The sequence below is a fragment of the Antechinus flavipes genome, chromosome 2 (genome assembly GCF_016432865.1).
Source record: "Antechinus flavipes isolate AdamAnt ecotype Samford, QLD, Australia chromosome 2, AdamAnt_v2, whole genome shotgun sequence".
Taxonomy (NCBI): Eukaryota; Metazoa; Chordata; class Mammalia; order Dasyuromorphia; family Dasyuridae; genus Antechinus; species Antechinus flavipes.
Genome location: NC_067399.1, coordinates 444,688,883 through 444,716,582, shown reverse-complemented (window position 1 = coordinate 444,716,582; position 27,700 = coordinate 444,688,883). Strand labels below are relative to the sequence as shown.

The window sequence follows — 27,700 nt, the reverse complement described above, 5'->3', positions numbered from 1 at the left end:
TCAATTGGGCAATGACTAAACAAATTGTAGTATATGAACATAATGCAATATTATTGTACCATAAGAACAATGAATGTGAAGAATTTTGAGAAGCTTGAGAAGGGATACTAATTAGAAAATTAGTACACTAATTTTGGCAAGAAGTAATGAGTCCTGAAATAGGGTTGTGGCCATGGAAGTGAAGAGAATAAAGAATATTCAGGAAGGAGATGTAGAGGCAGAAAAGAGAAAATTTTGAAATTGATTTAATGTATGGGTAGTAAGTTGTCAAGAATAATACTAACTATACCCTCTGACAGTAATAGGGAAATTTGGAAGAAGGGTTGATTTGAGGATAATTACCCTCAAGATAATTTAGATTTGAATGTGTTGTTGACATGCCCACAGCCCTTCCACTGCAAAAGACCAATAGGTAGTTGATGCAGGAATGGAGCCCGAAGCGAGACTAGGGCTGGATATATTGATCTGAGAATTGCTGGTGTAACAGTAATAGATCTTATGAGAGTTGATGACTTCACCATATGTGAGCATATAAAGAGAAAGAAGGCAGCCCAGGACAGATTTGAGGAACACCTCAGAGGTAGTGGGCATGATACTGCTGATCTGTCAAAGGTGACTGAGAAAATAGTCACATTGATAGAAAAACTGACAATGTTCAGGAGGTGGTTATCAACAATGTCAGTTGCTGCAAAGGGATCAGGAAGAATGGAAGATTTTTTTTTAAGGCTATTATATTTGGCATTTAAGAAATCATTGGTAACTTTTGAGAGAACAAAGTTAGTTGAAAGATTAGTCATATTGTGAAGGATTTAAAAGAGAAGTGGAGGCACCTAGTGCAGATGGCTTTTTCAAGCTTAGCCAGAAAGGATAGGAAAAAATAGGAGGCAACCAAACAGGATGGAAGGATTTAGTGAGGGTTTTCTTTTAAGGGTGAGGAGGGAGACTTTAGTGTTTGGAGGCATCAGGGAAGGAATTCCTAGATGAAGAAAGAATAAAAATTTTAGAGATTTCCCAAGACCTAATCTGTTTGAGTCTCTGCTCCCCAGAACTGTGGCTCTTTTGTACCTTAGGAAGTAATTCATGAATCATTTCTGATAATGGCTTTCTCTCCATATTTAGTCAGGTCAGCCCTGAGGTGGCAGATGCTTAATCAAGCACCAATTAATAATGTAGCTTAAATTTCTAGAGTATATACTCTAGTGGTCTTCTGTGAATCAGGTGGAGGCCATCATCCTAATTTAACACAAGGAAAGCTGAGAATGTAGAAAGAATGTAGAAAATAAAGAATGAAATGACTTACTTGCTTTGCTTAAGGTCATGCAACAATAAGTGACAAAAAGTGGAACTGACGTGTTCTGAGGTTCAGCTTATTCTCTTCTGTTTCATTGTGCATTGTTGCTAAGACTACCTATTTGGGAATGTCATCTTATGCTTTAATAACTCATTCTGTATCCAGAACTGTCTTTTTACTGGAATTGTACACAACAGATTGGATGATTCTATTTAAGAAAATTCATCCTGTTACATAGATGTGCACCTAGAGTTGAAACATCTGGGGCTTAAGAGGGAGTTGGAAGTTGAGGAAGGACTGGCCAGAATTAGCATAATCTGTTTGATCTAAGGGCAGATGCTCCTCTGCCATTTTCTACTTAAATGACTTAACTTGTTTGGGCTTCTCAGTTCTTCATCTCTAAAATGATAGGATTAGACTAAATGATTTTAAGGTTCCTTGAACAACTTAATCCTATGAATGCCCTCACCTTTTTTTTTTTTTTTTTTTTTTGGCCAGAGAATAGTATGTATTTGTTTACAAGGAAGCAAAGGGCACACTCCTGTACATGGCCGCAATGGCTCTCGAGTTGCAACAACTTTTGCATCACAGAGTGAACTTTGGCAGGTGAGGAAGTGATTTGATTTCTGTGCCATGGGTGTGACTCAGTTCCTTATAAGTTTCCTCCTTACTAGCATGTTGCAAATTCCTGCTCGGGGCTGACTTGACCTTAGTTCTGATCCAAGATGGAATTACCTTGGCAACAGTATTAGCCAGATTCTAGCTGCAATCAAACTGCTCACCAGGATATTGGCTGGTGCTTTTTATGTACTGGAAAAGACTTGTAAGTTCTTTGGCTCCCAAGTTGAAGGAAGCTACTAAATTTAATGTAGGCCAGAGTTTTATATGCTTCTTTAAAAATGGATACTCTTCTTCTTCTGGTGATAGCTACAAAAGACGGAAACCTCAGAAGGATGTGGCAGTTGCATAATGGTCCATACACTAACCCAAGAATTCATTACATTGACATTGAATATATAGATTGTGGTCCACAAATAATCCCAAGTTTTTTTCATATGAATTGCTATCATGGCCCCTTTTCCTTATATATGGCCAATTTTATTGTTTTAAGAATCTAAATGCAGCACCTTACATTTATCCCTATTAAAATAAATTTTGTTAATTTGAACCTGAGGTTCTTAATTTGGCAGTCGTATGTATTCACTATGCAACAACAAAACAGCATTGATTCAACATTTGCTCTGTGATTGGCCCTGGTGGTGATACATACTTTGCATAAAACATTATCTCTGCCTTAAAGGACATTGCAGTTCAGTAGGGGGATGAGAGACCAACATAGATGTCATTTATAATAGTATATGTCACGTGATAGATGGGACCAGAAAATTAGAAATCGAAGTACTCTGAAGTTTGAGGAGAAAGTTTTTAATCAATGAGATGAGATCAGAGAAGATGGCTTGGAATTATGTTTTAAGTATAGTATAATATAATGGGCAAAGGAAGTTGGGAGGCCTGTATTATTCAAGATTTAACCCTGCCATTCAGCAAGTGACTTTTCGTGTCACATTATCTTGAACTGAATAGGGTTAGACTATCTGTTCTTTCAGCTCCAAAATTTTTTAATCTTTTTCTTTTCAGCCAACATAATAAGCATGTTACTTCTTAGGACTTTGAAGCTTGGTCTGAAGCTTGTCAAACTTAGTCATTTTGCTTTTGTGTACTTATTTATAGGCTGTTGCTTTGTGCCTGGGTTGTGTGGGTCAGTGTACCAGCCAGGCTGCAGAACATTTTCAGAAGTATGGGTGGACATAGGCAGTGTACATGCAAAAGAACATCCCATTAATAGCTCAATGAATTAATAGTTACTCATTGCAAGCATTTTTCTCTCCTTATTCACCCCTCCCCCTGCATTCTCTTCTTCCTTGTTAATGATTCTTGTGTGCCTTGCACCCTGGCTTGAGTTTCCCTGGTGATGATTCCTGGATTTCCCTTACTGGCAACCTTTTCTTAGTTACTCCTTTGCTGCTCTTTACAGATTACCATGGTGACAACCTGGCTTTAAACTTAAGATTATAGGCTCATGGGTCTATAGGCTCATGGGTCTAGAGATGGTAGGGACCCCAGAGGCTATCCTGCCTAACCCTCATTTTATAGCTATTTATATTTATAGATAATAGCTAGGTATCAGTTATAGGTACTGTCTATATTTGTCCACAGAGATGGAAATAGAAAAAGTGGGCCTAAGAAGTTAAGTGACTTATCTAAGATCTGGGCCCTCTTTCATATGTTTCTGGCTGTGACTATGCCACTGTTCCCCCTGGCTAGTTCCCAGAACCATATCTGCTTCTTTATCCCTCTTTCACCAAAGCCTCCAAAGATATTCCTAAAAGCCTGAGAATTCTGCAGCCCCTGATTACCACAGCCATAGATAGTATAACTAACCACAATTATGGCAATTGTAGTACTTAGGGTTTGGGGAAAGCTATGGGCTTGAGAAGTTTTGTAGGAATCTCTTGCTTCATAAGCTTGAGTATATGCTTTCAACCCATGTTATATACATAATGCCAAAAGACCAATGAGGAAACATGCTATCCATTTCCTGACAGGACAGATTTAGGGTGCAGAGATACATACACTTTTGTATATAGCTGGTGAGGAATTTTTTTTTTTTGTCTATACATATTTGTGATAAAGAATGTTTTTCTTTTAATGGGGTGGGAGGGAAAGAATAGATTTGTTCATCTAAAATTTATTTTAAAAAATAGATGAAAAAATAGAAGGTAGAGATGCTACAGATGTAAAATGTTGCATGCACTTTCAGATGCGGTCACTATATTGTTTTGCTTGTCTTACTTTGTGACAAGACACCTCTTAAACAAAAACATCCATAAAACTTTTTTTAAACAGCAGCCTGTTGAGTACCCCAGGGAGTAAAAGCAATGATCACATATTGGCCGTTACAGGCTTCTTCACATTCTGTTACTCCCTATTGCTGATTCCTCCATGGCTGGTATCCTGCCTTGAGTTTCCCTAGTTTCCTGGAGTTCCCCTTTTGGCAGTCTTGCCTTTGCTTCCCCCTGAATGAATCTCCATGGTGATGGCCTGGCTCTGAACTTGCCCCAAGTGCCTCCTAGCAGCCTTTCTCTAGGTTTAGCTGCTATAACAGTACCATGCCATTTGCCATACAACCAGCAAGGGGAGATAGTATTTGGGTCAGAGGACAATGTATGTTTTACGAGTGAAAATGGGTGATGATTCTGCATGTAGACTGATCACGTTAGTGAGGCCCATATTAAGTTAAGTTAGAAAAGAAAGAAGGCATTCAATCCCTTCTTGCTCAGTAATTAATGTTCTTCTAGTGTTCCAAGTGCCATACATAGGACAATAGAGGAGTAGAATAAAAAGTACCCAAACTGGAGTCAGAAGACCTCAGTTTGAATTTTGAATCTTCCACTTATTTCCTTTTGACCTTGGGCACATTGCTTTACATTTCTTTTTCTATAGTTTCTTTTACCTGTGAAATGATGGGTTTGGACTATAGACAATCTTTGATGTCTCTTCCAGTTCTAAAATTGTTTCTTTGTCTTGAAGTCCAGCTCTGATGCTATATATATAAATCTGGGCAAAACATCTAACCACCGCTGATCTTGTTTCCCTATCTGTAAAATGGAGGTAGTGATACTTGAAGTCCATCTCCTAAAATTATTGTGAGGAAAGTACTCTGAACACTATACATGATAATTGTTGTCTTTCACTAGTATGATTATTACTAGGATGATTGCTAGCATTTTCTAATGCAGAAGGGAAGCCATTGAGTGGCTTATAGAGCTACACACTACTTTCCAATACTCTTTTAGTTTCAGGAATACACACATTTCAATTTCTTATATTGCATGTAAACATTAATGTTTGACTTTCTTTTCCATCTCCATCTGAAGTTTTCTCTTGTTCTCTTGCCCTCACCTCGAGTGCCATGAAATGCCACTTTCTTCAATGGCTTCCTTCAAGTCTCGGGTCATACTTACCTCAACAAGAAGCCTTTCTCAGTCCCACTAAAGGCTGGTATGTTCCTCTGAGATTATTTTCAATTGATCCTGCATATCTCGTTTATACACATTACATATACATATTAATTTGTCCGTATTACATTATAAGTTCTTGTAGGTGGGATCGTATTTTTTTTTCTTTGTATCCCCGGCTTAGACCAGTGCCCAGCACATAGTAGGCCTTTTCTAAATATTTGTTGATTTTTGTTTGGTTGCCTTTTTATTGTCCCATTACTCTTATCCCCCTTTTGTTTGAGGATGTTGTTGTTGTTTGCCTGTCCTTCATTCTCGAAGAAAACCATGACATACAAGTAAATTGGATTTAAAGGGGGAGTAGCGGGGGAGAGCTGGGCAGGATCCCCAGTCTCACTTTCCCCTCCAGAGCCATCAGGATCCAGGAGCTAGATAGAGATCAGGATGACTGGAGATAGCCCTATCTGTTTTTCACCTTGCACTTTAGCTCCTTTCATCTTGTACTTTAAAAATCAAATTGATCTTAGGCCTTTTAAGATTGATATTGCATTTGGTTTCTAAAGTTACAGCAGCTGAATTGGTGTTCAGGACCTTTACAGCAGGTGATCTAAATTTTGTTAATAATGAAATGATTTACTCCAACTGTTTTCTGTGTTTCTCTTTTCATTTTGACAGAGAATTCTATTTACTGACATTTACTTAATACTTAAAAAGTTTGCTTAGCACTTTATGCATAGGATCTCTTCTGAGCCAATAGCCTTATAAAGTAGAAATTACACAACTCATTTTGCCAGTAAGGAAATTGAGAGAAATTGAGGCTCACAGGTGAAATGAATCACAGAAGTTTTGTCTTCTGTGGAATATGAACTCTGGCTTTCCATTTCTCTACTGTATTTCCCTCTGCTTTTTTTCATAATAGTTGATATTTATATAGGCCTTAAGATAAACATACTCAATTATCTCTAATATTTCTTTTGGTAGCCATAATTGATTAACTTAAAAAACAAATGTAATCCAGTAGAAATGTTACTCTGTTATTTGAGCACTTGTTTATATCAGAGAAAGGTGCCAGAATGACCCTGTAGGCAAGAACCAAATCTACCATTTTTGCCAGCCACTAGGAAGTTCATCTAATGGCTGCCCAATCAGGAGAAGAGGTTGACTTGTATGATTGACTAAGTGCATGGCTTGTTTAAGTTATTCATATAGGGAAAAAAAATGGTGGGAGTTTGTACTTAAGTTAGCTGTCTTCTGACTACTAAACAATTTAGTACTAAAAGTCAACAGGCTATATAAAGCAAAATACAGTGTTGGGGAAACGTGTAATATGTGATATCTTTAATGTGTCCTTATTTTAAAGGCACATTAAAAAAAATTTTGATAAAGCTTTTTATTTTCAAAACATGTATAATTTAAAACATTGACTTTTGCAAAACCTTGTGTTCCAATTTTTTTTCTCCTTCCCCCTACTCCTTCCTCTAGATGGCAAGTAATTCAATATATGTTAAACATGTGAAAGTCTTCTATATATATTTCCACAATTATCGTGCTGCACAAGAAAAATCAGATCAAAAAGGGCAAAAATGAGAGAAAGAAAACAAAATGTAAGGAAACAACAACAAAATAAAGTAAAAATACTATGTTGTGATCCATATTCGGTCCCTGTAGTCTTCACTGTGTGCAAATGGCTCTCTCTTTTTCAAGACCATTGGAACTTTAAGGGCTAAAGATGTTGTTTTCCTTGAGAGGCTGGAATTTATTTTTTGATAATTCTCAGTGAAGATTCAAATCCTTGGAGTGACCCAGGAGCAAGGTGAGGGACAAAAGGGAAAGGGGGATATGCACTATAAAAGTGGGGAAAAGTGGGATTTATCGGGAATTCTTTTTGTCTATCAAGTACCATTCTATTAGAATGAAGATTGAAATAGACTCTGTTAAGAGGCAAAATTATGTTCAACTTGGGGTCAGGAAAGACCTGGCCTCAGAGCTGCCTCTGTCACCTTTGCAGTGACACCATAGGCAGATTATTTAACCATGCCGAACCTCAGTTCTTCATCTGTAAAATGGGAATTAATAATTCTTGTAGTCACAAGTTTGTGGTGAAGGTCAAAAGAGATGTTGGAAATAGTTTTGTCATTATTAGGAAGAGGTGTTGGAACTGTGTTTAGAATGTACAGAAATCTTGTTTTAGCTCTCTTCACCAGACAGCTTTCACATAGCCTTTCTAAATACCCATCTCCCTCTTCCTAGGCAAGAAGTTCAATGAATTCAAAGTAACTAAAGTTTTGATGAATTGGAATAATCACCTAAGATAAGGCTTGTCTCCTCGATTCAATTTTATTATATTCTTCTCCATTTTTCTATAATGGATAATGGTAAAAGTTGTGCCTTTAGAAGGAGTTAATGATAAATCTGGAATGGAGTATTTTGTTATTTGCCTTCAATTTCCTCGGGTTGAAGGATAGTGCTAACATTTGTTTCTGCCCCTATCATCTCTTCTGACAGTTTTGCAATGGTGGCTTGTAGGTCACAACACAGGGACTTGGCAAAGCAGCAGCTTAGCCAGCAAGCATGAAGTGTCAAGGGAGCTTATACCAGTTCCCTGATCTACCATCAGATAAAGCCAGTATGCCCTTTCATTCTAATGTGTGCTACCTTTCATTTGGAAACCAAAAGAAAATTGCTGTAGAACCTTTAGGACTTCCTTTCCAAAATTTTTATTAAAAAAGTCCGCTGAATTGTAATAGTTGGGCAGGGAGGCAGAAATATTTTCCAGGGTAAGAAGCCAAGGTGCTGGCACCAATCTATTGCTTTAATATAGACACATTCATCTTTGGAAAAATCCGTGCTGCATTTTTTAAAAGGTCACACAGTTCTAAATATAACATTTTTAAAATCCCATTCATTGATTATAGTTGAGTAGTCATTCATTTCATATTTAGCTTGAGATTCTCAAGAATAAAAACAGATATAGACTATTACAGGATTCACATCTTTTGAGAATCATTCATCAGAGTCATACTCTGAGACAATATTTCTGTATATGCATATGTATGTGTCTAGCTACCTATATATACACACATATGTAATATATATTTCTATCACCATGCATGTATATGACACTTCTTCAAAGGATAATTTCAGAATCCCATCATCTGAATTGGAAGAGATCTGAGACATAGACTAACTGCTTCTTCAAGAAACTCCCTCTGTAACTGACTTGACAAGTTTTTTGTCCTTTACTTACAGACTTGCGGTGAGGAGGAACCTACTGCCTCCTAAGACAACTTATTCTACTTTTGGAGTACTAATTGTTAGGAAGTTTTTCAAATCTAAATCTCTTTCAAGTTTCCCCTCATTATTCTGTCCTCTGGGACCAAACAGAACAGATCTAATCCCTTTTTCACATACCAGCCCTTCAAATACAGCCCTTACTGACAGATATATCATGTTCCCTCTAAGTCTTGTGATGTTCATGGCCCTTCGCTGCCCTGGGTACCTTTCTGGGTGGACATTCTCCAGCTTATCAGTGTTGTCCCTAACCCAACATTTATTATATGATCTGACAAGGATAGAGCAAGGATAGATATGGGACTCTTGCCACTCTCTGACCTGTATATTATCCCTCTCTTAATGAATCCTAATTGTGTTAGGTTTGGGGAGATATTGATTCATCGAGGTTATAGTCCACTAATCTCCCATCCCCAGATCTTTTTTAGATAAACTGCTTTCTAACCTCATCTCCCCTATCTTGTCCTCTGCAGTTGACTTTTTTGTGCCCCAGTGTAAGCCTTGACATATATTCCCATTACATGTCATGCTATTAGACTTGGCCCACTTTGTAAATTGTCAAGATCTTTTTGGTTCGGGATTGTCATCCACTTTATTAGTTATCTCTCCTAGCTTTCTGTTATCTGAAAACCTGGTAAGTTATGTCCACCATGCCTTTAGCTACACATGAATAAAATACAACACAGTCTGACATCTCTGAGGCACTGCACAAAATATATCATCTTCTAAATTGGTGTCAGACTATTAATGCCTACTTTTGGAGTCCAACCATTCAACTAGTTCTAAATCTGTTTAAATGGGTAATTATGCAGCTCACGTTGATGTCTTCCTTCCTTCCTTCCTCCCCTCCTTTTCTTTCATTCTTTTTCTTCTTTATTCCCTCCCTTTTCCTTTCCCCTTCTCTCCCTTCCTCTTCCCCCTTCTCTCCCTTCCTCTTCCCTTCTCTCCTTTCCTGCCTCCCTCTCTTCCTCCCAATCTCCTTTGAGACAAGGTCCTTGGAATTGATTTCTCTTTACCTTTGATACTGACTCGTTGCATCTTTGTAATATAAAATAAAATTTTAAAAAGTGCCCTTCCCCAAAATTAAAGGTAGTCTCTACTGCCCTTCTCTTCAGTTTTGTTCACTTAGTAATCAATGACTAATTTACTTAGTCTACTTATTGATCCTAGGTCTATTTCCCTTGAGTGCCTTGTTGCGACTGCCAACCCCCACCCTCAAAAAAGCATTTTCTACTCTTTCCTTTCATCCTTTTGGAATTGTCATAGTATTGCAGTGAATAGAAATCAGCAAGCTTTTCTGCTCTTTAACACAAAATATTATTTCACCTTAGGTGCATAGGTAAATAGTTATTTTCATGATTGCATTTTTGACCCTGCTGCTTTATCAGAGGTTACATTGGCTTCATCCATAATTTCTGAATGCTTAAAAAATGAGAAGTTTATTGCCATAACCTATTTGTCAGCTGGATTTCTTAGTGATCTAAAGTGCCATGGTTTAGAGCTTTTTATTTCTAATCATTTCTCTTAACCAACAAAATTGAATATAATGATGCATTTTAAAAATACCTGGAGGAAAATGACTAATTTTTAAAGATTGCAGTTGCTTCCAGTGCATTTTAGTAATTTGCTAAATAAATTTCACTTAGGAATAAATATGTACTTTTCAAGGAATGTTTTTAAATGTATTTTATATGTATTCCTGTTCAATTTGATGTTATTAGTTTCTCTATTGAGTTGTTCACTGCTTCAGTTATTCCTATTTGTGTCATCTTCTTGATAAATAAGTCAATCCATAGGCTCATGGAACTTAAAATTAAAAGATCTTTAGATGTCCTAGTCCAATCCCTTTACTTTATAGATGAAAGAACTGAAGTCCATAGAAGTTAAGTGAACTATTAAGAAACATAATGAACTGGCCTAGTAGAGAACTTCACTGAATGCTCTCTGAGGAATCACATTCTATTTGTATTTCATTCATTTTTCTCATATCAAATGATAAACTCCATGATAGTAGGAAATCTGTCACTCATCTTTTTATCTCTCCTAGTATAGGACACTGGACCTACTGATAGTAGTTACTTAAAAATGTGTTTTTTTTATAAATGAATTTGAGATTTATACTCGGTACCTTGATAGTTTAATGCCAATAGAACTAACCAAATGCAAAAAAAAAATGAAGAAGGTGATTCTGCATATTCAGAACAGTCACTCTGTAGGGAGAGAAAGAAAAAATAGAACTGTACCCTAGAAACTCTTGATGTTATGAGGAATTTCAAAATAATTTTTCATTGGGATACTGGATATTTCAAACATACTTGGAGTTTTGATCTATTGTCATACCTTTAGCTTCCTTTTCATTTTGAATCTAATGCTTTTTAGTTACTTAGAACACTTTTCCCCTATAATTAAGGTATCATTTGTCAGATTAATCTTCTTAAAAGCTTGGCAATGTCTTCTTAACAGTGTGTCCCTGCTTCACTGTAATCCTTGTGTTAGAGCATGACGGAGTGATGTGGCCTGCATTTTGGATCCAATCCACAATCAAGGCCAAACATTTAAGCTGTGGTGCTTGATTTTCTCCGCCTCTGATGTCAAGCTTTATTTGGGTGTCACCAGAGGGCTAGGCCTCCTTAGAAGCATGGACCATCCTCTGATTGTTAACTGATGTTATGATGGCTAGAAGGTATACTACATAGCTAGACTTGCTCTCCCAAATCACCTTGTCCATATATTGGTTTGGTGGCCATATTGTGCTAGGACCTTCTGGCTTGTTTGTTACTTAGAATCAAAGTTGGAAAATGGATTATTAAAAAGCCCTGCACCCTGCATTGCTCATTGCTGTACTGGGTAGCATTTTTATCAATCTATTTCAAATCAAGAACATATAAAAAAGCACTTAGTTGCTAAGAAAAGTTTTGACTAAAAAGACTTTTGTTTAACAAACATTTATTGAACATCTGATGAATGCAAGGCACTGTGGAAGGGGCAGTAATGGTCTCAATAAGGACACAGTCTCTGCCCATGTAGAATTTACACAATTTAATTTTTTTAATAAAAGCTTTTTATTTTCAAAGTATATGCAAAAAATAGTTTTCAACAATTGGAAAGAGTTATCTTGCTGCACAAGAAAAATCAGATCAAAAAGGAAGGAAAAGAAAAACTGAAAAAGGAAGGAAAAGAAAAACTGAAAAAGAAAATAAAATGCAAGCAAGTAACAGAGCGAGAATGCTATGTTATGGTCCATATTCTATTCCCACTGTTCTCTCTCTGGGTGTAGATGGCTCTCATTATTACTGAACAAGTGTAACTAGTTTGAATCCTCTCATTGTTGAAGAGAGCCACGTCATCAGAATTGATCTTCGTATAGTCTTGTTGCCGTGTACAATGATCTCCTGGTTCTGTTCATTTCACTCAGCATCAGTTCATGAAAGTCTCTCCAGGCCTTTCTGAAATCATCCTGCTGCTCATTTCTTACAGAAAATAGTGTTCCATAACATTCATATACCATGACTTATTCAACCCTTCTCCAACTGATGGGCATCTACTCAGTTTCCAGTTTCTAGCCACTACAAAAAAGGATTATCACAAACATTTTTGCACATACAGGTTCCTTTCCCTCCTTTAAGATCTCTTTGGAATATAAGCCCAGTAGTAACACTTTTTGAGCATAGTTCCAAACTGTTCTCCAGAATACCTAGAGATGTTCACAATTCCACCAACAATGTATCAGTGTCCCAGTTTTCTCACATTGCCTCCAACATTTGTCATTATCTTTTCCTATCATCTTAGCCAATCTGAGAGGTGTGTAGTGGTAAAATGAGATATATTTTAAAGCACTTTAAGGTATTTAAAATACTTGGCACAGAGTAGACACTAAAATACTGTTTCTTTCCTTCCTGACATTTCAAAGTCTTCCCTAATGATCTGGTTTCATTCAGATTGCTTCCCCACAGAGTTGCCACATATCTAAGCAAAAAAATCCCTTTTTCTTATTTGTTACCTCTCCCCACTTGTTCATACCCATCTATTTAAGTGTTAATATTTCCTGAATCTGCTCTATTTGTTTTGTGTTTTCCCTGTTCCATTATTAACAAACCTCCCTCTATCTTAGGCCTCTTCTCACTCTGTCTACTTGCTTTCAATAGAATCCTGACTCCCTCAGAAAACTCTTATGTTCTTAGCTCTCTCATTTCCTTTCTTCTATCTCCCTGGGCCAGGAAGAATAGACCTTCTCTTTATATATACTTTTATGTGACTTGCTCTCACCACTCATCCAATTTCCTCCTTTGATGTTCATTCACTTCATTCATCTCTCTCACTATAGCTAGATCCTTGTTGCTGCTATTAGCTACAAAAGGATTTTCCCTCCTTTTTCAAGGAGTTCAGCAGTCTTCTTTACTCCAGTATTTACCCTTAAGCTTGGCAACTTCAGATAGATGAGTTGATGTCTTCTCAAGCATCCTGGCCTTACAGTTCATTAACCTCTTCAGCTTCCTTGTCCTTTACCTTCAATCTGTCTCTATATAGTATTTTGTCCATAAAAAATTCTGAAATTTATAACCTCTGATCACAAGCTTTCTCACCTTCTTCCATTTCTCATCAGTTTCTGACTCTTTTTAAAATCTGTTCTTTGTCATTTTTTGGCCATGTGACTTTGAGCAAGTTATGTAACCTCATTCAGCCTCAGTTTACTCTTCTATAAAGTGAGAATGATACTAATCCCACTTACCCAGGTTTATCTTGAGAATCAAATGAAATAATTGTAAAATTTCGGGTTAGGGTTAAAGCACTATGTAAATGCTATTATTTTTCTAAGTATTTTAGAATAGTAGCTAGTATTTATGTAGCATTTTACATATGTTTATTGTTTGAAGCCCTGGGAGGTAGGTGCTGTTATTATCCCCATTTTACAGATTAGGAAATAGGCTGATTGAAGCAAAGGAACTGGCCTAGCATCTCATAGTTGGGATAGATTTTGTATTCAGTTCCTTCTATCTCTGTCCCCATAAGTCAGTTAAACAATAAATATTTATTAAACATCCCCTATGTGTTAAGCATTATATCAAGTACTAGGAATACAAAAAGACAGGAAAGATGGTCCCCCCCCAACCCCAAGGACTCACAGTGTACCAGTGCTACACCACCTAGCTTGCTGTACTAGCTGTTATTGTTATAGTGTCATCTGCTCAATACGGTCTTTTCTTTTTGTTCCCACGCCATCATTTCTTCCTTTATAGTTTTGATCCTCTTGTCAGCCATGCAGTGTATGTTTAACCATATGTTGCCCGCTGTTCTCAAATTCCTTGCTCTCTTGTTCTGTTGCTGCCTGTGGCTTGATAAACTCCCAACTTTTCTGCCTTTCTGCCTTCGCTCCTATACTCTAGAATTCAGGGGTCCCCAAACTACACCCCGCAGGCCAAATGCGGCAGCTGAGGACATTTATCCCCCTCACCCAGAACTATGAAGTTTCTTTATTTAAAGGCCCACAAAACAAAGTTTTTGTTTTTGCTATAGTCTGGCCCTCCAACAGTCTGAGGGACAGTGAACTGGCCCCCTATTTAAAAAGTTTGAGGACCCCTGCTCTAGATGCTAAACTTCAAATAACCAGATTCACATAGTTGTGCCAACTGAAGTCACTAAAAATTTGATATCTATCCTCAACTCACAGCTCTACCAATCTATCACACTACTCTGGTTGATCTAAACCTTCTTTTATTTCTTTCACTACCATTACCATCAGAGGAGTGCCATGTTTTCCCATTATCCCATATCTTAAAATGCATTCATTCCTCATTCTCTCCTCCTTTGCTCTGAGTCTTCCCTTTCCAAATTTATTTAGTATTTTTTGTTCCTTTTTTTGGACAAATGAAAGAGGCCAGTCCTTTACCTTAATCTCTACCTAGCCATAATCACTGAATGGGTGCAGCCTTAGTCAAACTGAGACCTGTTGAAGACTTTAGCTTAAAAAGGCTGAGGATTCCCATTGTATCCAGAGCCATCTCCAGTCTTCCTGGTCTATATCCTGCCACTGGACCCAGATGGGAGAGTGAAGCAGGAGACCTTGTGTAGCATCCCCTTGCCCAAATTCAATTCACTTGCATGTCATGGCATAACTTCCCTGATGTCATGGGCCTCTTCAAGAATGAAAGACAAACAATAGTTTCTAAAGAGATTATCCTTCTACCTCTGTGCCTTTGATTTTCTCTCTATCTCTCTAAAAGTAAAAGCTTGCCCCTTCTTCTATCCACCCCAAATCTTTCATTTCTCCTTGTCTAATGGTCCTTTTTACTGTTGGTTGCAAACTTGCCCAGGTCTCCCCTATCTTAAAAAACCTTGACTGGATCCTGCTATTCCCTTGTGCTTTCTTCTGATACCTTTCTTCACCTTTACAGTGAAACAGCAGAAATCATTTATACTGTTGCCTTCAATACCTCTTCTCCCACTCTTTCTCAGTCCTTTGCAGTCTGGTTTTTCATTCATTCAAATGAAACTGCTCTCCTCAAGACTACCAAAGCTCTCATAGTAAAACCATTGGTATTTTCTCAATGCTTGCCACATACCTGCCTTATTTGACATTCTTGACCTTCTTCTCTTCTTCCTAGATACTCTTTCCTTGACTTTTCTTGACATTGCTGTTGGGATCCCCTCCTACCTATTGGCTCCTTTCCAGGATTTTTGGTTGATTATCATCTGTTTCTTCTCTTAATTTCTCCCAAGTCTGTCCTGGGCATAGCTCTCCACTATCTTTGTACCTTCTTTCTTGGTGATCTCATTAGCTCCCATGATTATCTCTATGTAAATGACTCTCAGATCTAACTCTGAGGCTCTAGTCCCACTTTAGCCAATTGCCTTTTGGACCTTGTTCAAATCCCACTTCTAATTCATATTTATCTGTGTCTCAGAAAGAGACTCAGAGTTCTCATCTCTAAAATGAGAGGCTTGGATTTGTTAGATGGCTTTTGTTGTTGGATCCAGTCTTGGATTCAAACTTTTGGATGGTCCCATAGCTCAAATACTGTCTTTCACATCTCCTCCCCCTTCCCTCCCCCCTCTTTTTTTTTGAAGGCACCACCATTGATCTTGGAGTCATCCCCAATTTTCTCCCTATATGTAATCCATCCCCACAACATAGCTCAAATTTATTTGCTTTCTGTTCATACAGCCATCAACCTATTTCAGCCTTTAACCCTTTCCTAACTGGATTCACAATTTCTTTCCCCTGTCCATCAGCCACTGTCCTTAAAACATGTGCATTAAATTTTATAAAGTACTAACAAAGTTGCCTTTTGGGTCCTCTTCTTGGCCTTTTTTCTGAGTGTTTTTATTGACCTGGGTTGTGGTTTTTGGGGGGATTTGTTTTTGTTTTTGTTTTGGTGTCACTGTCATTAACCATTAACACTCACCCCTGAGAAACTTTCCCTTTTAACAAATAAGTGTAGAGAAAGAAAATGTTTGCATTTTGGCCATGCCTGAAAATGTACATCTTACTTTGCATCTCTGTCTATCACCACCATACCTAGAAGTGGGAATCATGCTTTATTAACAGTATTATGAAGGCATGTTTAGTCATTATGTAGATAACTTTTTTTAATTTAAATTTTATGTAAATAACTTTTAATTTAATTAAGTCTTTCAGCTTTGTTTTTCTTTACATCATTGTAGTCATTGTATAAGTTCTGCACTCACTATGTCACTTCATGATGTCTTTTCAGGTTTTCTCTGATGTTGACAATTTACTTTTCCAGGATTATATTCCATTAATCCTGTTATTTCATACAATCTATGTTATAGCTAAGCTTTCCTATTTGCTGTTTCTCAAATAAGACATTCCACCTCCTGCCTTAGTTATTCTTTGCCCAGGCACCACATCTTCCACAAAATCTTATCTTGAGAACCTTTTTCACATAATCATGTAGATTCTTACCTGTTTAAATGTTTAAAGACCTTTAAACATTTTCCCTTTGTAGAATCTAAGTTCACAAATTTTTTATCTTATGTTTGTCTCTGGAACCCAGCTTTGTATCTTAAGTTTAGCTAGAGTTTAGTAAATTCTTTGTTGCTTTGGATTAATCTGGTCACTTAGAACTTTCTCTTTCTTGAAAAACAAACGAATAAAAAGTTTAGTATTTTGCTTTTGTCTCCACCTCTTTTGAATGCAAACTTCACCTTTGTAGGTGTGGAACTGTTTCACCTTCTTTGAGTTTTTTTCTTCTATCAACCTGCCTTATTCATTGAAAGTGCTTAATAAATTGTTGATCTGCAATTGTGTGGGTTAAACGTAGCCTTCTCTGTCTTTAAATCTTGGGTTGCAAACTGTCTGGTGCCATCCATTCTGATGGCAAGTCAGCACAGGACTTAAAAGCTGCACAGTAAATGCTGTAGCAAGCATTGCTTCACCTTTCCCTGCATTAACAAATGTGTCATTGTTTCTGTCCTTGATGTATTTCCTACCTTTTCCCCAATAATTGCTTTTTGGTTTTTATTTTCATTTTAAATTTTTTAGTGATGTCTTTTGGGTTGTTTTCAGATATCCCAGGCATTTCTGGTTACATATGGTATTGACACCCCAAATTGACCCTTTTTAACAAAGACAAACACTAAGACATTTTTGAGCAAAGCTTATTTACCTGATTTGGGGGAAAGTAGGTAGCCCCAGAGATCTGAATTTCTCTAGAGACATGTAGCTGAGCACCTGTCATTAAATGGTTTTCCTTTTGATTTTTAATGACTGGATTCAGTTATAACAAAATAAGCTTAGTAAGAGTAGAGGAGCAATCCCATATTCCTTAGAGGTTTTCTTCTTGCCCTACATGTTAAGTTGCATGCTACAGATAAAACAAGCCCATGCCTTGTTGAACTTCTTGGGAAATTATGCATAAACATCCACAGGCAAACTTAATCTGTCTTTGTGATTCTTAAGCTGTACTGGGTAACAATCCAGCCAGTATAAGGCAGGCAAGCAGGCCAGAGCTAATGACTTCCTTTGACTGACTCATCTCCTCTGCTTGCAGATTCTCACAAACACAAAGATAAACACAAAGATCGTGAACACCGACACAAAGAGCACAAGAAGGACAAGGAAAAAGACCGGGAAAAGTCCAAGCACAGTAATAGGTAAGAGTATCTTTGTCAGTAAGCACATCACTATTTAGATAATTGAAAAGGTCTTAGCTCACATGAGAGCTAATTTCAAGAGAATTTTAGGTAGTGTGGATGTAAAACTAAGCAGAGATATGCTTCATTCTCAGCTATCCCTTTATTCTCTAGAGGATGGTTAAGGTGCCCATGATAAGAATTCTGTTTTGTTGACACATAGTAAACCTTCAGTAAATGCTTTTGACTGACTACTTGGAAAAGCAGTTGTTCTTATCTAACAACCAAACCATTGCTTATGATGTCATTTTCCTTGATATGCTATGAAGTCTTTACCTTTCTCAAAGAAAGAAATGTGCAATCATTGTAACAATCAGATCAACACTTCTTGAAAACTATAGATCTAACTGGTCTTCCAGGAACTCTGAATATTTTGCCTTTGAAATGTCATTTGATTTGGGATCATGGAAGAATTGGATCTTTCCTGGTCTTATATGCTCCAGAATAGAGGGAATTAAACATCAAAAAAGACATTGCTTAGTCTAAGTACCACTTAACAGATTGATAGGGAAATTGAGATCAATTCCAAAGCTCAAGTGGAACTTTGGAATCAGTAATACGGAAGACGTTAGACAGCTAGAGACTTAAGCTCCAGTCTCTGCTTTGGCACTGTTTTTCATTTCAGACTCTTAGTGAATTGCTTTCCCTCTCTTAAAATCCCCCAGATTTACTTAAATGTGATGGAGATGTCTTGAGGGCAAGAATAGTTTTACTTTGGGGTGGCTTCCCTGTGTTCTAAAGGAATTATTGCTTTTATTTGTTACCTGAGATAAGATCTGAAATAGAACTGCTCCAGGGTAAAGGTCTAGTTGTCAGAAAGAGAGACTGATGCTTTTAAAATTGGATTTAAAAACTTAATGAAAAGAAAACCCAGTGATCTTTACTCTGTCTTCTTGACCTCTCTAATGGCTTTAGCTCTGTTGATTATATTCTTCTCCTTGATAATCTTTCTCTTTAGGTTTTAATAACATTATTCTTTCCTCTCTATATATATTCTCCTCTATCTCCTTTACTGTATATTTTTATCCAGACCCTACCCACTAACCATGAGTGTCCAACAGTCTGTTCTGGACCTTCTCTTTTCCCTTTATATTATTTCACTTAGCAACCACATCAGCTCCCATGAGTTATTCCTGTGTGGACAATTCCCTGATCTGTATATCCAATTCTAACCTTTCTCCTAAGTTCCAGTCTTGACTCACCAATTACATCCCTTAGGCATGTCAATTTCAATATATCTAAAATAGAGCTCATTATCTTTAGCCCCAAAATTCTTTTCCTCTGCTGAATTACTCTCAAGGGTACATCTTCCACTCAGTTAACAAAGTTCACCACTTTGGTGTCTTCCTCAGCTTCATTTACATTTACTGCATGTATCTATCCAAACTGTTTTCTAATCCTTGTCACTTCTACCTTTACAACATCTTTCATACAAGTCTCCTTCTCTCTACTTACATAGAAATCACCCTGGTGATGGCCTTCATCATTTCACACTAGGAGTACTGCAACAGCTTTCTAGTTGATTTCTGTACCTCAAGCCTCTGGGTATCTAGTTTATTCTCTCTTTGACTACCAAAGTGATTTTGTTTCATAATACAAAGAGGAACAAGGGTAAACTTTGATAACATATAGTTTTCTTTCATTCTTTTTTTTTATTATAGCTTTTTATTTACAAGATAATATGCATAGGTAATTTTTCAACATTGGCCCTTGGAAAATCTTCTGTTCCAACTTTTCTCCTCCTTCTCCTCATCCCCTCCCCTAGATGGCAGGTAGACCAATACATGTTAAATATGTTAAAGTGTATGTTTATACAATATATATGATACAATACAATACAATAAATATAAATACAATATGATAACATATAGTTTTCAAAGTACATATTAAATTTAATTTATCCTTAAATTAAAATTTGTCCTTAACAAATTTGGTGGTAACAACTTGTTCTAAATTTGACTCTATAATGGTTTTATTTTTTCCTCTTGTGTTTTTAATGTTTTATTGATACTCTTATTTTTTCTTTTGCATCTATTATCCATTAATTTATCCCCTGCTTCCCATTGAAGCCCTTCCTAAAAATAAGTATCAAATAAATCAACAACCTGACTGTATCTAGAAATGTATTTCTCATTCTGTCCTTCTAGTTTATCACTTCTGTGTTGAGAGATAGGAAGCACCCTTCATTGGTCTTCTGAAGTCATGATTCGTCTCTGAATTGATTAGACTTTTGACATCTTTCAGTGTTGTTTTCTTTTACGTTCACAATAATGTAGCATGTAAATTATTTTTATATTATTAAATTCAGCATGTAAATTATTTTTCAAGTTCTTCTTATTTCATTGTATTAGTTTATTCATGTCTTCCCAAATTTCTCCTGATCTGGCATCTTGGTCATTTTTTAGAACATAGTTGTAGTTTTCCATGATATTTGTGTGCCTCATTTTGTTTAATCTGTTCCTTCAATTGATTGGTATCCATTTTATTTCCAATTCTTCAATATACAAAAAGTGTTACAATAAAAATTTTTTCCATACCTCATTCCTTTCTCAGTCTTTGAAATCTTTGAAGTATGTGATGACTGCGTATTTAACATCAGCCGGAGTCAGGAATTCAGGTTAAGGGAAAATCTTCAATCTTTATTATTTTTGAGGTGAAGGGAGATGAACAATGTGAGCCGCTGCAAAAAGACGCCAGCCAGCAGTCTCTTTCTGTCTCTCTCTCCGCCCTTCTGCCTCTACCCACCAAAATCCTCATTTCCTATACAGCACATCAGGACTTGCACAAAGAGTGAGTGGGGGGCCATTCTTTCTCCAAGCATATATATTAATAGAGTATGGTCCAATTACTATTTAGCCTCAAGTGCTTGGGACCTCAGTGCATCAACCTGAGCTTCAGCCCGTTACAGAGGGGTATGTCTGTAGTAATAGGATTTTTGGTGCCAGATTCACTTTCAGTAGTTTTTGGAAGTCAACAGCACAATATATGAAAAGGTGTTAGATATCAGGGAACTTAAAAATTCAGTTGTATTTTCAAGTCTACATTATTTTCCTTCTATCTTCCCCTAAGAGAAAAAAAGAAAAACAAAACCCCATATATTCATGTAATCTCCCCTAAATATGTCTGTCTACACTCTTGAGTCCAATGTTTTATTTAAAAGGTGATGGTATATTTCATCATGAATCTCCTAGAATTATAGTTAGTTATTGATCAGAGTTGAGTCTTTCAAAGATATTTGTCTTTACAGTATTATTGTTAATTGCATAATTGTTCTAGTTCTGCTCATTTCTTTGCATGAGTTTATGCCAGTCTGCTCATGTTTCTCTGAAACAATCACTTTCATAATTTTTCATATTGTCATATTGTTCGGTCATTCTCCAGTTCATAGACACCTCCTCATTTTCTAATTCTTTGTCATCACAAAAGGAGGGGCTATAAATGTTTTTGTTTATATGGGTCCTTTTCCTCTTAGTCTCTTTGGGGTATAAACCTAGTAGGGATATTGGTGTTGAAAGGATATGCGCAGTTTAATGGCTGTTTAGTCCTAAAACACTGTCTAGAATGATTCTTTAAAGTACAGGTCTGATAGTGTCATCTCCCCTATTCAGTAACTTTCAGTGACTCCCTAGTATTTCTAGGATCAGATATCAAACCCTCTGTCTGAAGTTTTTCATTTTGTCATTTTTCAACCTTTCCAGGATTATATCCCTTCATGTACCCTAAAGGTTCAAAAATATTAGTCTTCTTGCTGTTCCTCATACATAGCACTCAACTCAGTGCCTTTTTAGTGGAGGTCCCCTATTCGTAGAATGATCTGCTTGCTGGCTTTCTTCAGTGTTTAACTCAATCCAACCTTCTGCTAGAGTCCTCTTAGTCTCTTCTACTGCCAGTGCCTTCCCCCGAAGTACCTACACTTCTAACAGTTCCCAGATTGTATGTCTTAGAGATTCTTAAATTTATTTAAGTATTTCCTTCATAGTTTAACAGTACATACTGCATCTTCCAAAGTTTAGGCCCAAGCAAGGTTAAATGATTTGCCTAGGATCATACAATGATGGCCAAATTGAGATTTATTTCTATTTTCCATACCAAGAAACCCTTTCACCTCAACAATGTGTGATGTGCTTTGGGATTAAGTGCTATCAGTTTCATTCTACAGAGAGGGATTGTAGTCTATACATGTATTGTCAGTGTGTCATAGTTACATCATGGTTGGCAAGCTACTTTCAAAAACAACTCCCATTCCTGTCAGAAATTCTGTATTCCCAAAGTGCCCCTGGCCTGAAACTGGAGTCATCTTTGACTCCACTCTCTCCCACCTTTTGCACGTAAATTTCTCCAATAAATGGTTGCTACTGCTACCTTTACTTCCTCATCAGCCACTCCCTCCTTATCTGGCACAATCTGGCTTTCTTCCCGACTATTCTACTGAAACTGCTCTCATTAAGGTCACCAGTCCTTGCCCTTTAGGCAAAATTTGTTTTCTTTTCTCTCATGCTCCTTGACTTTTGGCCATCCTTCTTCTCCTTAATTCTATCTTCCTTTGGCCTCTATACTATTATAACCATCTTCTAACCATCAGCCATTGGCCCTTTATTTTCCTCTTGCTTTGTTACCTCAGAATAATGATACTCTGTATGTAATTGACTTCCAAATTTATATGTCTAGTCCTGACATTCCTTCTTTGATCTCATATGTCTTACTATCCTTGCATCTTCACTTGGATAACAATTTCATAGCTGAAAAAGGAATATAATTCAATGGCTTCATTTAATAGATAAGGAAATTGAATCACAAAGTGGTGTGACTTGCCCAGTGTTCTATATCTTGTTAATTATTAGCTGTACTAAAACTAGAATCCAGGTTATTTAAAACCTAATCCTATATATTTTCTACTATATTAGTGTTGCCTAGTGTCCCCAGCAATTTGCAAATTTTGTATTGAGACATATTTGATATCCATACTTTATTGCATATGGAAGTTTAAAACAGTGGGTCTAGCTGCAGGTCAAGTGGGGAATGGAAAAAATATGTTCATGAAACAATGATTTAAAAAAACCACCATTTATGATAAAATGCCAAATTTTCTGATTCTACAACAGATATAAAATGAAAAGGGAAAATGAAAGAAGTAAAGTATAATGTTAGATGTTTAACTGCAATGTGCTGTCTCCCCTTAGAACTTATTCCAAGTTATATTGGAACGAAGGGAGAAGTTAAAAATGACTTCAAAGTTAGAAGTTTAATTGCACTCTAATTATCCCTGCTTTGTTAGCAAAATTCTGGTGCTTTCTCCCTTCCAAATAACAAGAGCTATAGATTTCAACATTAATTTTCTTTATACCATTTTTTGTTTGTATCCAGCTTTGTTTCCAGGCAGATTCAAGGCTGTGACCTACTCAAAGTTTTAGTGCCTTTAAATTGCTAGAGTTATAATTAGGGGGCTCCATCGATAAAAGGTGTAAAGCGTTGCTAGAATTAGAGCACTTAGCTTGTTTACCTGAAAGCACTGAGAAAATTTAGCCTCTTGTCTTTTCACTTGTGAATAATTTTGGCCCAGTCTCTCTCTTCACATGAGAAAGCCTGAGTGTGCTGATTAAAATGATGTGGGTTGAAGAAAAAAAATTTTTTTTCAAAATTCCTTGCATTTTGATTTCCTCTGACAAAAGCATCCTTTTGCCACAAAGCAAATATGCTTTTTCACGAACCAGTGAGATTAATTCCATTTTTCTTATGGAAGTAATTGACCCCATTGATTCTTACAAGAGTTTTGGGTTTCTTAATCCTCACTTTTGTTTTTGGATGAGGAAAATAATAACTTTTTAGTGTATGCTATCACTTAATTTCTTTCTAAGATTTAGCATGTTCGCATCTGGAATGTGAAAACAAAATCCAATGTTTTTCATTTCCTTATTTGGCTGCTTTGGCTGGTATACAATTACGTGGCTAACAAGAAGTTTTTCTAAGGGACTGTTGGCCATATTATTGCTTGTTTCTCTAGCTACATCCCTTTTGCAGTCCTAGGTTTTCTGTATTTTTTGCCTTTCACTTAGGAGCTACACAAAAGGAGATACCTTTCTTTCCACTAGGGAGCAGCAACATGTTATAATACCCAGAACAGTAAGGTAGCCAAAACAAACAACAAAAAAGGCTCTTTGGCATATCCATTCTGTGACAGAACAGGCTTATGGTACCTCACTTCAGAAGGCTCTTACTCCTTTTCTGTTACTGAACTTCACTACTGATACAATAGAAGTACCAAACAGTTTTCCAGCTACCACCTTCCATCTATTCTCCTTAATTGAAATTCTTGATTATTTGGGCTCCAAGTCTGTGTGTGATTGGCTTCTTGCATTGTTCCCTTTGGTTTCATGATTACCATCTCCAGTAGTAACCCTAAGAAACCTCAACTTCTTACTTTTCACTCCTGTCTAGTGTATGTTCCTAGGTCCTATTTGACTTCTGCATGTCCCATTCACTCTGCCATTGACCTTCACCTTTTGTGACCTTTTATTGTTTTATCTCCCTGTTTCTCCAGACTTTTTCCTTGAGATTTTTTTGCTACTCTGCAGAGCCTGGATGTCCCTAATTGTATTTGCACTGTTGACACTTCCAGATCCCACATCTTAGAGATGTGAAATTTACTTAAAATATCTTCTTCACAGTTGAAAAGTACATACCTGTACTTTCTCAAAACAAATCTAACGGACTTCCACTATATTTTTAAATGTTTAGGCCTTCACATTTATATGACTATTTAGATGTGAAAAATTTTAAAAAGTTTTATTTGAGGTGTTTCTCCCAAAATGCTCCTTCTAGGAGGAACTAGATATTATTTTTCAACATGTGCTTCCAATTTTCTTGAGTTAACTGGAAGTAAAACAGTTAGGAAGGCAGAACTTCAGCTAGATGAATAATGAACCTCAAGGACAATTAGAAAAGAAGAAACTTGAAATGATCCTTATTCTTGACACTATTACTTTCTCATTGTCATTATATATAATTTTTTATTTTATTTATTTGGACAATTCAGAAATATTCATTTCCTTTGTGATTTGACCAGTAAAATTCTAAGAAACAAAATACAGATTGGCCTAAATCATGGTCATTTTAAGCCAAAAAGATGTGGAGAAGTTTGCAGCAGTTGTGACAAATGAATCTCAAGTTGTTTGCATGAGTTTTCAGAATAGCTTCACTATATTATTCTCCTTCCCCCCTTGAGAAGGGTCATTGTATGTGTAGCTTTTGGTACCAAACCAAAAATCTACAAGGAAAATGGTATTTGATAGAATGACTGCCTTAGAGTTGCATTTTTCATATGCCAAATCAGAAATTCTTTTATTTGGGGATTACTATGTGTAAGAGAAATGGTTTGTTCTCTGTCCTTTCCCCTTCTTTTTGAAAGGGGAGAGGGTGTGATGATCAGAAAAGACAACCTTAGGACTGAGAAAATTTTGGTTTTTGCCTGGCTTTGGTTCTTGTTGCTTATGCTGCTTCTACACTAACTCCCAAGCACAAGTCTTGAACTTGTCACAGATGACATGTCTGTGGGAAGCTAAGAAAAGAAGAAAACTGATTTTTTTTGAGGTAGTGAGGACTGAGCTTTTTGGTTATTTTGGCAGTACATGCCTGTACTTTCAGAGTGAGAAATGTGGGCATGTTGGGAGACGATCTCCTTTTGAAGTCTGCTTTTTAAGGATGAGGGGAGGAATATTTTATGAGATGGGATTAAATATCTGTTCCTTGGATTTGGGAAAGTTTTCTAAAAGTAATAGCATACAAAAGTAAGTAATTTCATTCTGATCACTATGTTTAAGATCATAAGAGAATAGATTTAGAGCTGGAAGAGACCTTAGGGGTCACCTAATCTTATTCCCTTATTTAATAGATGAACAAACTGAGACTCAGATGTGATTAAGTTCACAGTCAGTACAGGTACTAAGGAGCAAAGCTGGAGTTTGAATCTAGATCCTTTGCCTTTAAATCTAACACTCTTCCCACTATAGCAACCATGCCACTTCTGTGCTTAACTCTAGGCACTTTTGCAGGAAATCCATAATTTCATCTATCTTCCCTGTTGTGATCCTTTAAATATTTGGCACAACCAATAGAAGTGGGAGATGTATTGGGGATATGAAAATTACTGAGACTCATTAAACCTATCAATCATTTCCCCTTTCTGATGACATATGTGATACTCTAGAAAAGGTCTCCAGGGTCTATGAAGGAAATAAAAAAGGAATCAGTGGTGTTGTCATCATTTTTTCCAGTTGGTCATGGCAAAATGAGTAGGGATAATACTTCAGATGTTTGTATATACTACTATAGTATAGAACAAAGATAATAAATAGTGTTAGGTCTTAAAATAAATGCAGATGGGAATTACTTAGATTTGATGAGATAAATGCCTTATTCAGAAGAATATCTGATTAATACAGTGATAAAAATTGACTTATCAAGAAATTATTTTCATTTGTGTGAAAACCCATAACTCTGTTAAGCAAGAAAGACCAATGGAGAGTATTTTGGTTATCATATATATGGTTATCATAGGGAGGGAGAAGTTCTCTTACCTTATACTGGTACTTTGTAACTTGGTGGTAAATCTGGGAAGGCTATTCTAGAAGATAAGATGTAAAGGCTTTGAGTATAAGCAAAAGACAAATTGTCTATCATCTGAAGATCACTGTCTAAACTGGAGAGGCTTAGAGCAGCTAGGTGACACAGTGGATAGAGTACTGGGCCTGTAATCATGAAGACATCTCTATGAGTTTAAATTTGGCCTCAGACATTTAACTATTTGCATGACTCTGGGCAAATCACTTAACCCAGTTTGTTTCAGTTCCTTAATCTATAAAATGAATTAGAAAAGGAAATGGCAAACCACCCCAGTGTCTTTGCTAAGAAAACCCTAAATGGGGACATGAAGAGTCAGACAGGTCTGAAAAAATGACAGAATCAGCAACTATTTGGCCACAAGGTGATAATTTTCTCATTCACGATAACTCTTAAAGATTGTCTTTGTGAAAAGGCAGTGACCCTGCATCAGAAGTATTTTGTGAATATGCTATAGTATGCCTAGATATATAGAAGAAATGGATTATTTCTAATTAACATCCCCCTCCCCCCACCCCCATTCCCAAAAGTCACAAGAATAAAATAAAGTAGTGTCAGAAGAGAAATAGGACGTGGGTGTGTGTGTACATGTGCACGCACTAAAAGCAGAGCATGGAAGGACATTGCAAAGAACACTCAATTTGCAGTGTAGGAACTGGGGTCACATCTTGGCTTGCTCTTTACTGCTTGTGTGACATTGGACAAGTCCCTTCATTTCTCTGAGCTTCAATCTGTTCATCTATAGAATAAGATTGGATTTGTATGATTCCTTCTAGCTCTACACCTGTGACTTCCTGAAACTCTGAGCGAATAAAAATGTGACATGATTTAGTAAAAGTTGAAATTGCAGGATGCAGAAGAAACAGTGAGGAATTATTACTACTTTGGTCCTAATTCTGACCTAGAAGACGAAACTTAGCAGTTGAATTGTAGAATTGACAGGAAGCTGGGAAAGGGCAGGTGGTGAGGGAAGAATCATAATATCATAATATTAATAGCACCCTGTTAAAATTAAAGAACATATTTTTATCTTTTTGTTAGTGATCAACAAACTAACTTTTGATTTAATCTACATTTTTTTTAATTTGAACTTAATAATCAACAACCATTTAGCTATAAAACAATACCCAAAAAGTGTCATATATGAAAATGTGAACTTCTGTTAAATAGTTTGGTTAAAACAAGTGCATATTTAACTTTATTTTATTTTATTATTATTTTTTTAAATAATTTTTTATTGCTAGAACACATGCCAGGGTAATTTTTTACAGCATTATCCCTTGCATTCACTTCTGTTCCGATTTTTCCCCTCCCTCCCTCCACCCCTTCC

General features: G+C 36.6%; 1 protein-coding gene across 1 annotated transcript in view; it reads left to right on the top strand.

Moving 5' to 3' along the window:
• Positions 1 to 27,700, top strand: part of TOP1 (DNA topoisomerase I) — a 110,095-nt gene that overhangs the window by 29,387 nt on the left and 53,008 nt on the right. The window contains exon 3 of the mRNA XM_051979308.1: positions 17,613 to 17,715. Coding sequence (XP_051835268.1) covers positions 17,613 to 17,715 — 103 coding nt within the window. The remainder of the gene's footprint in view (positions 1 to 17,612; positions 17,716 to 27,700) is intronic.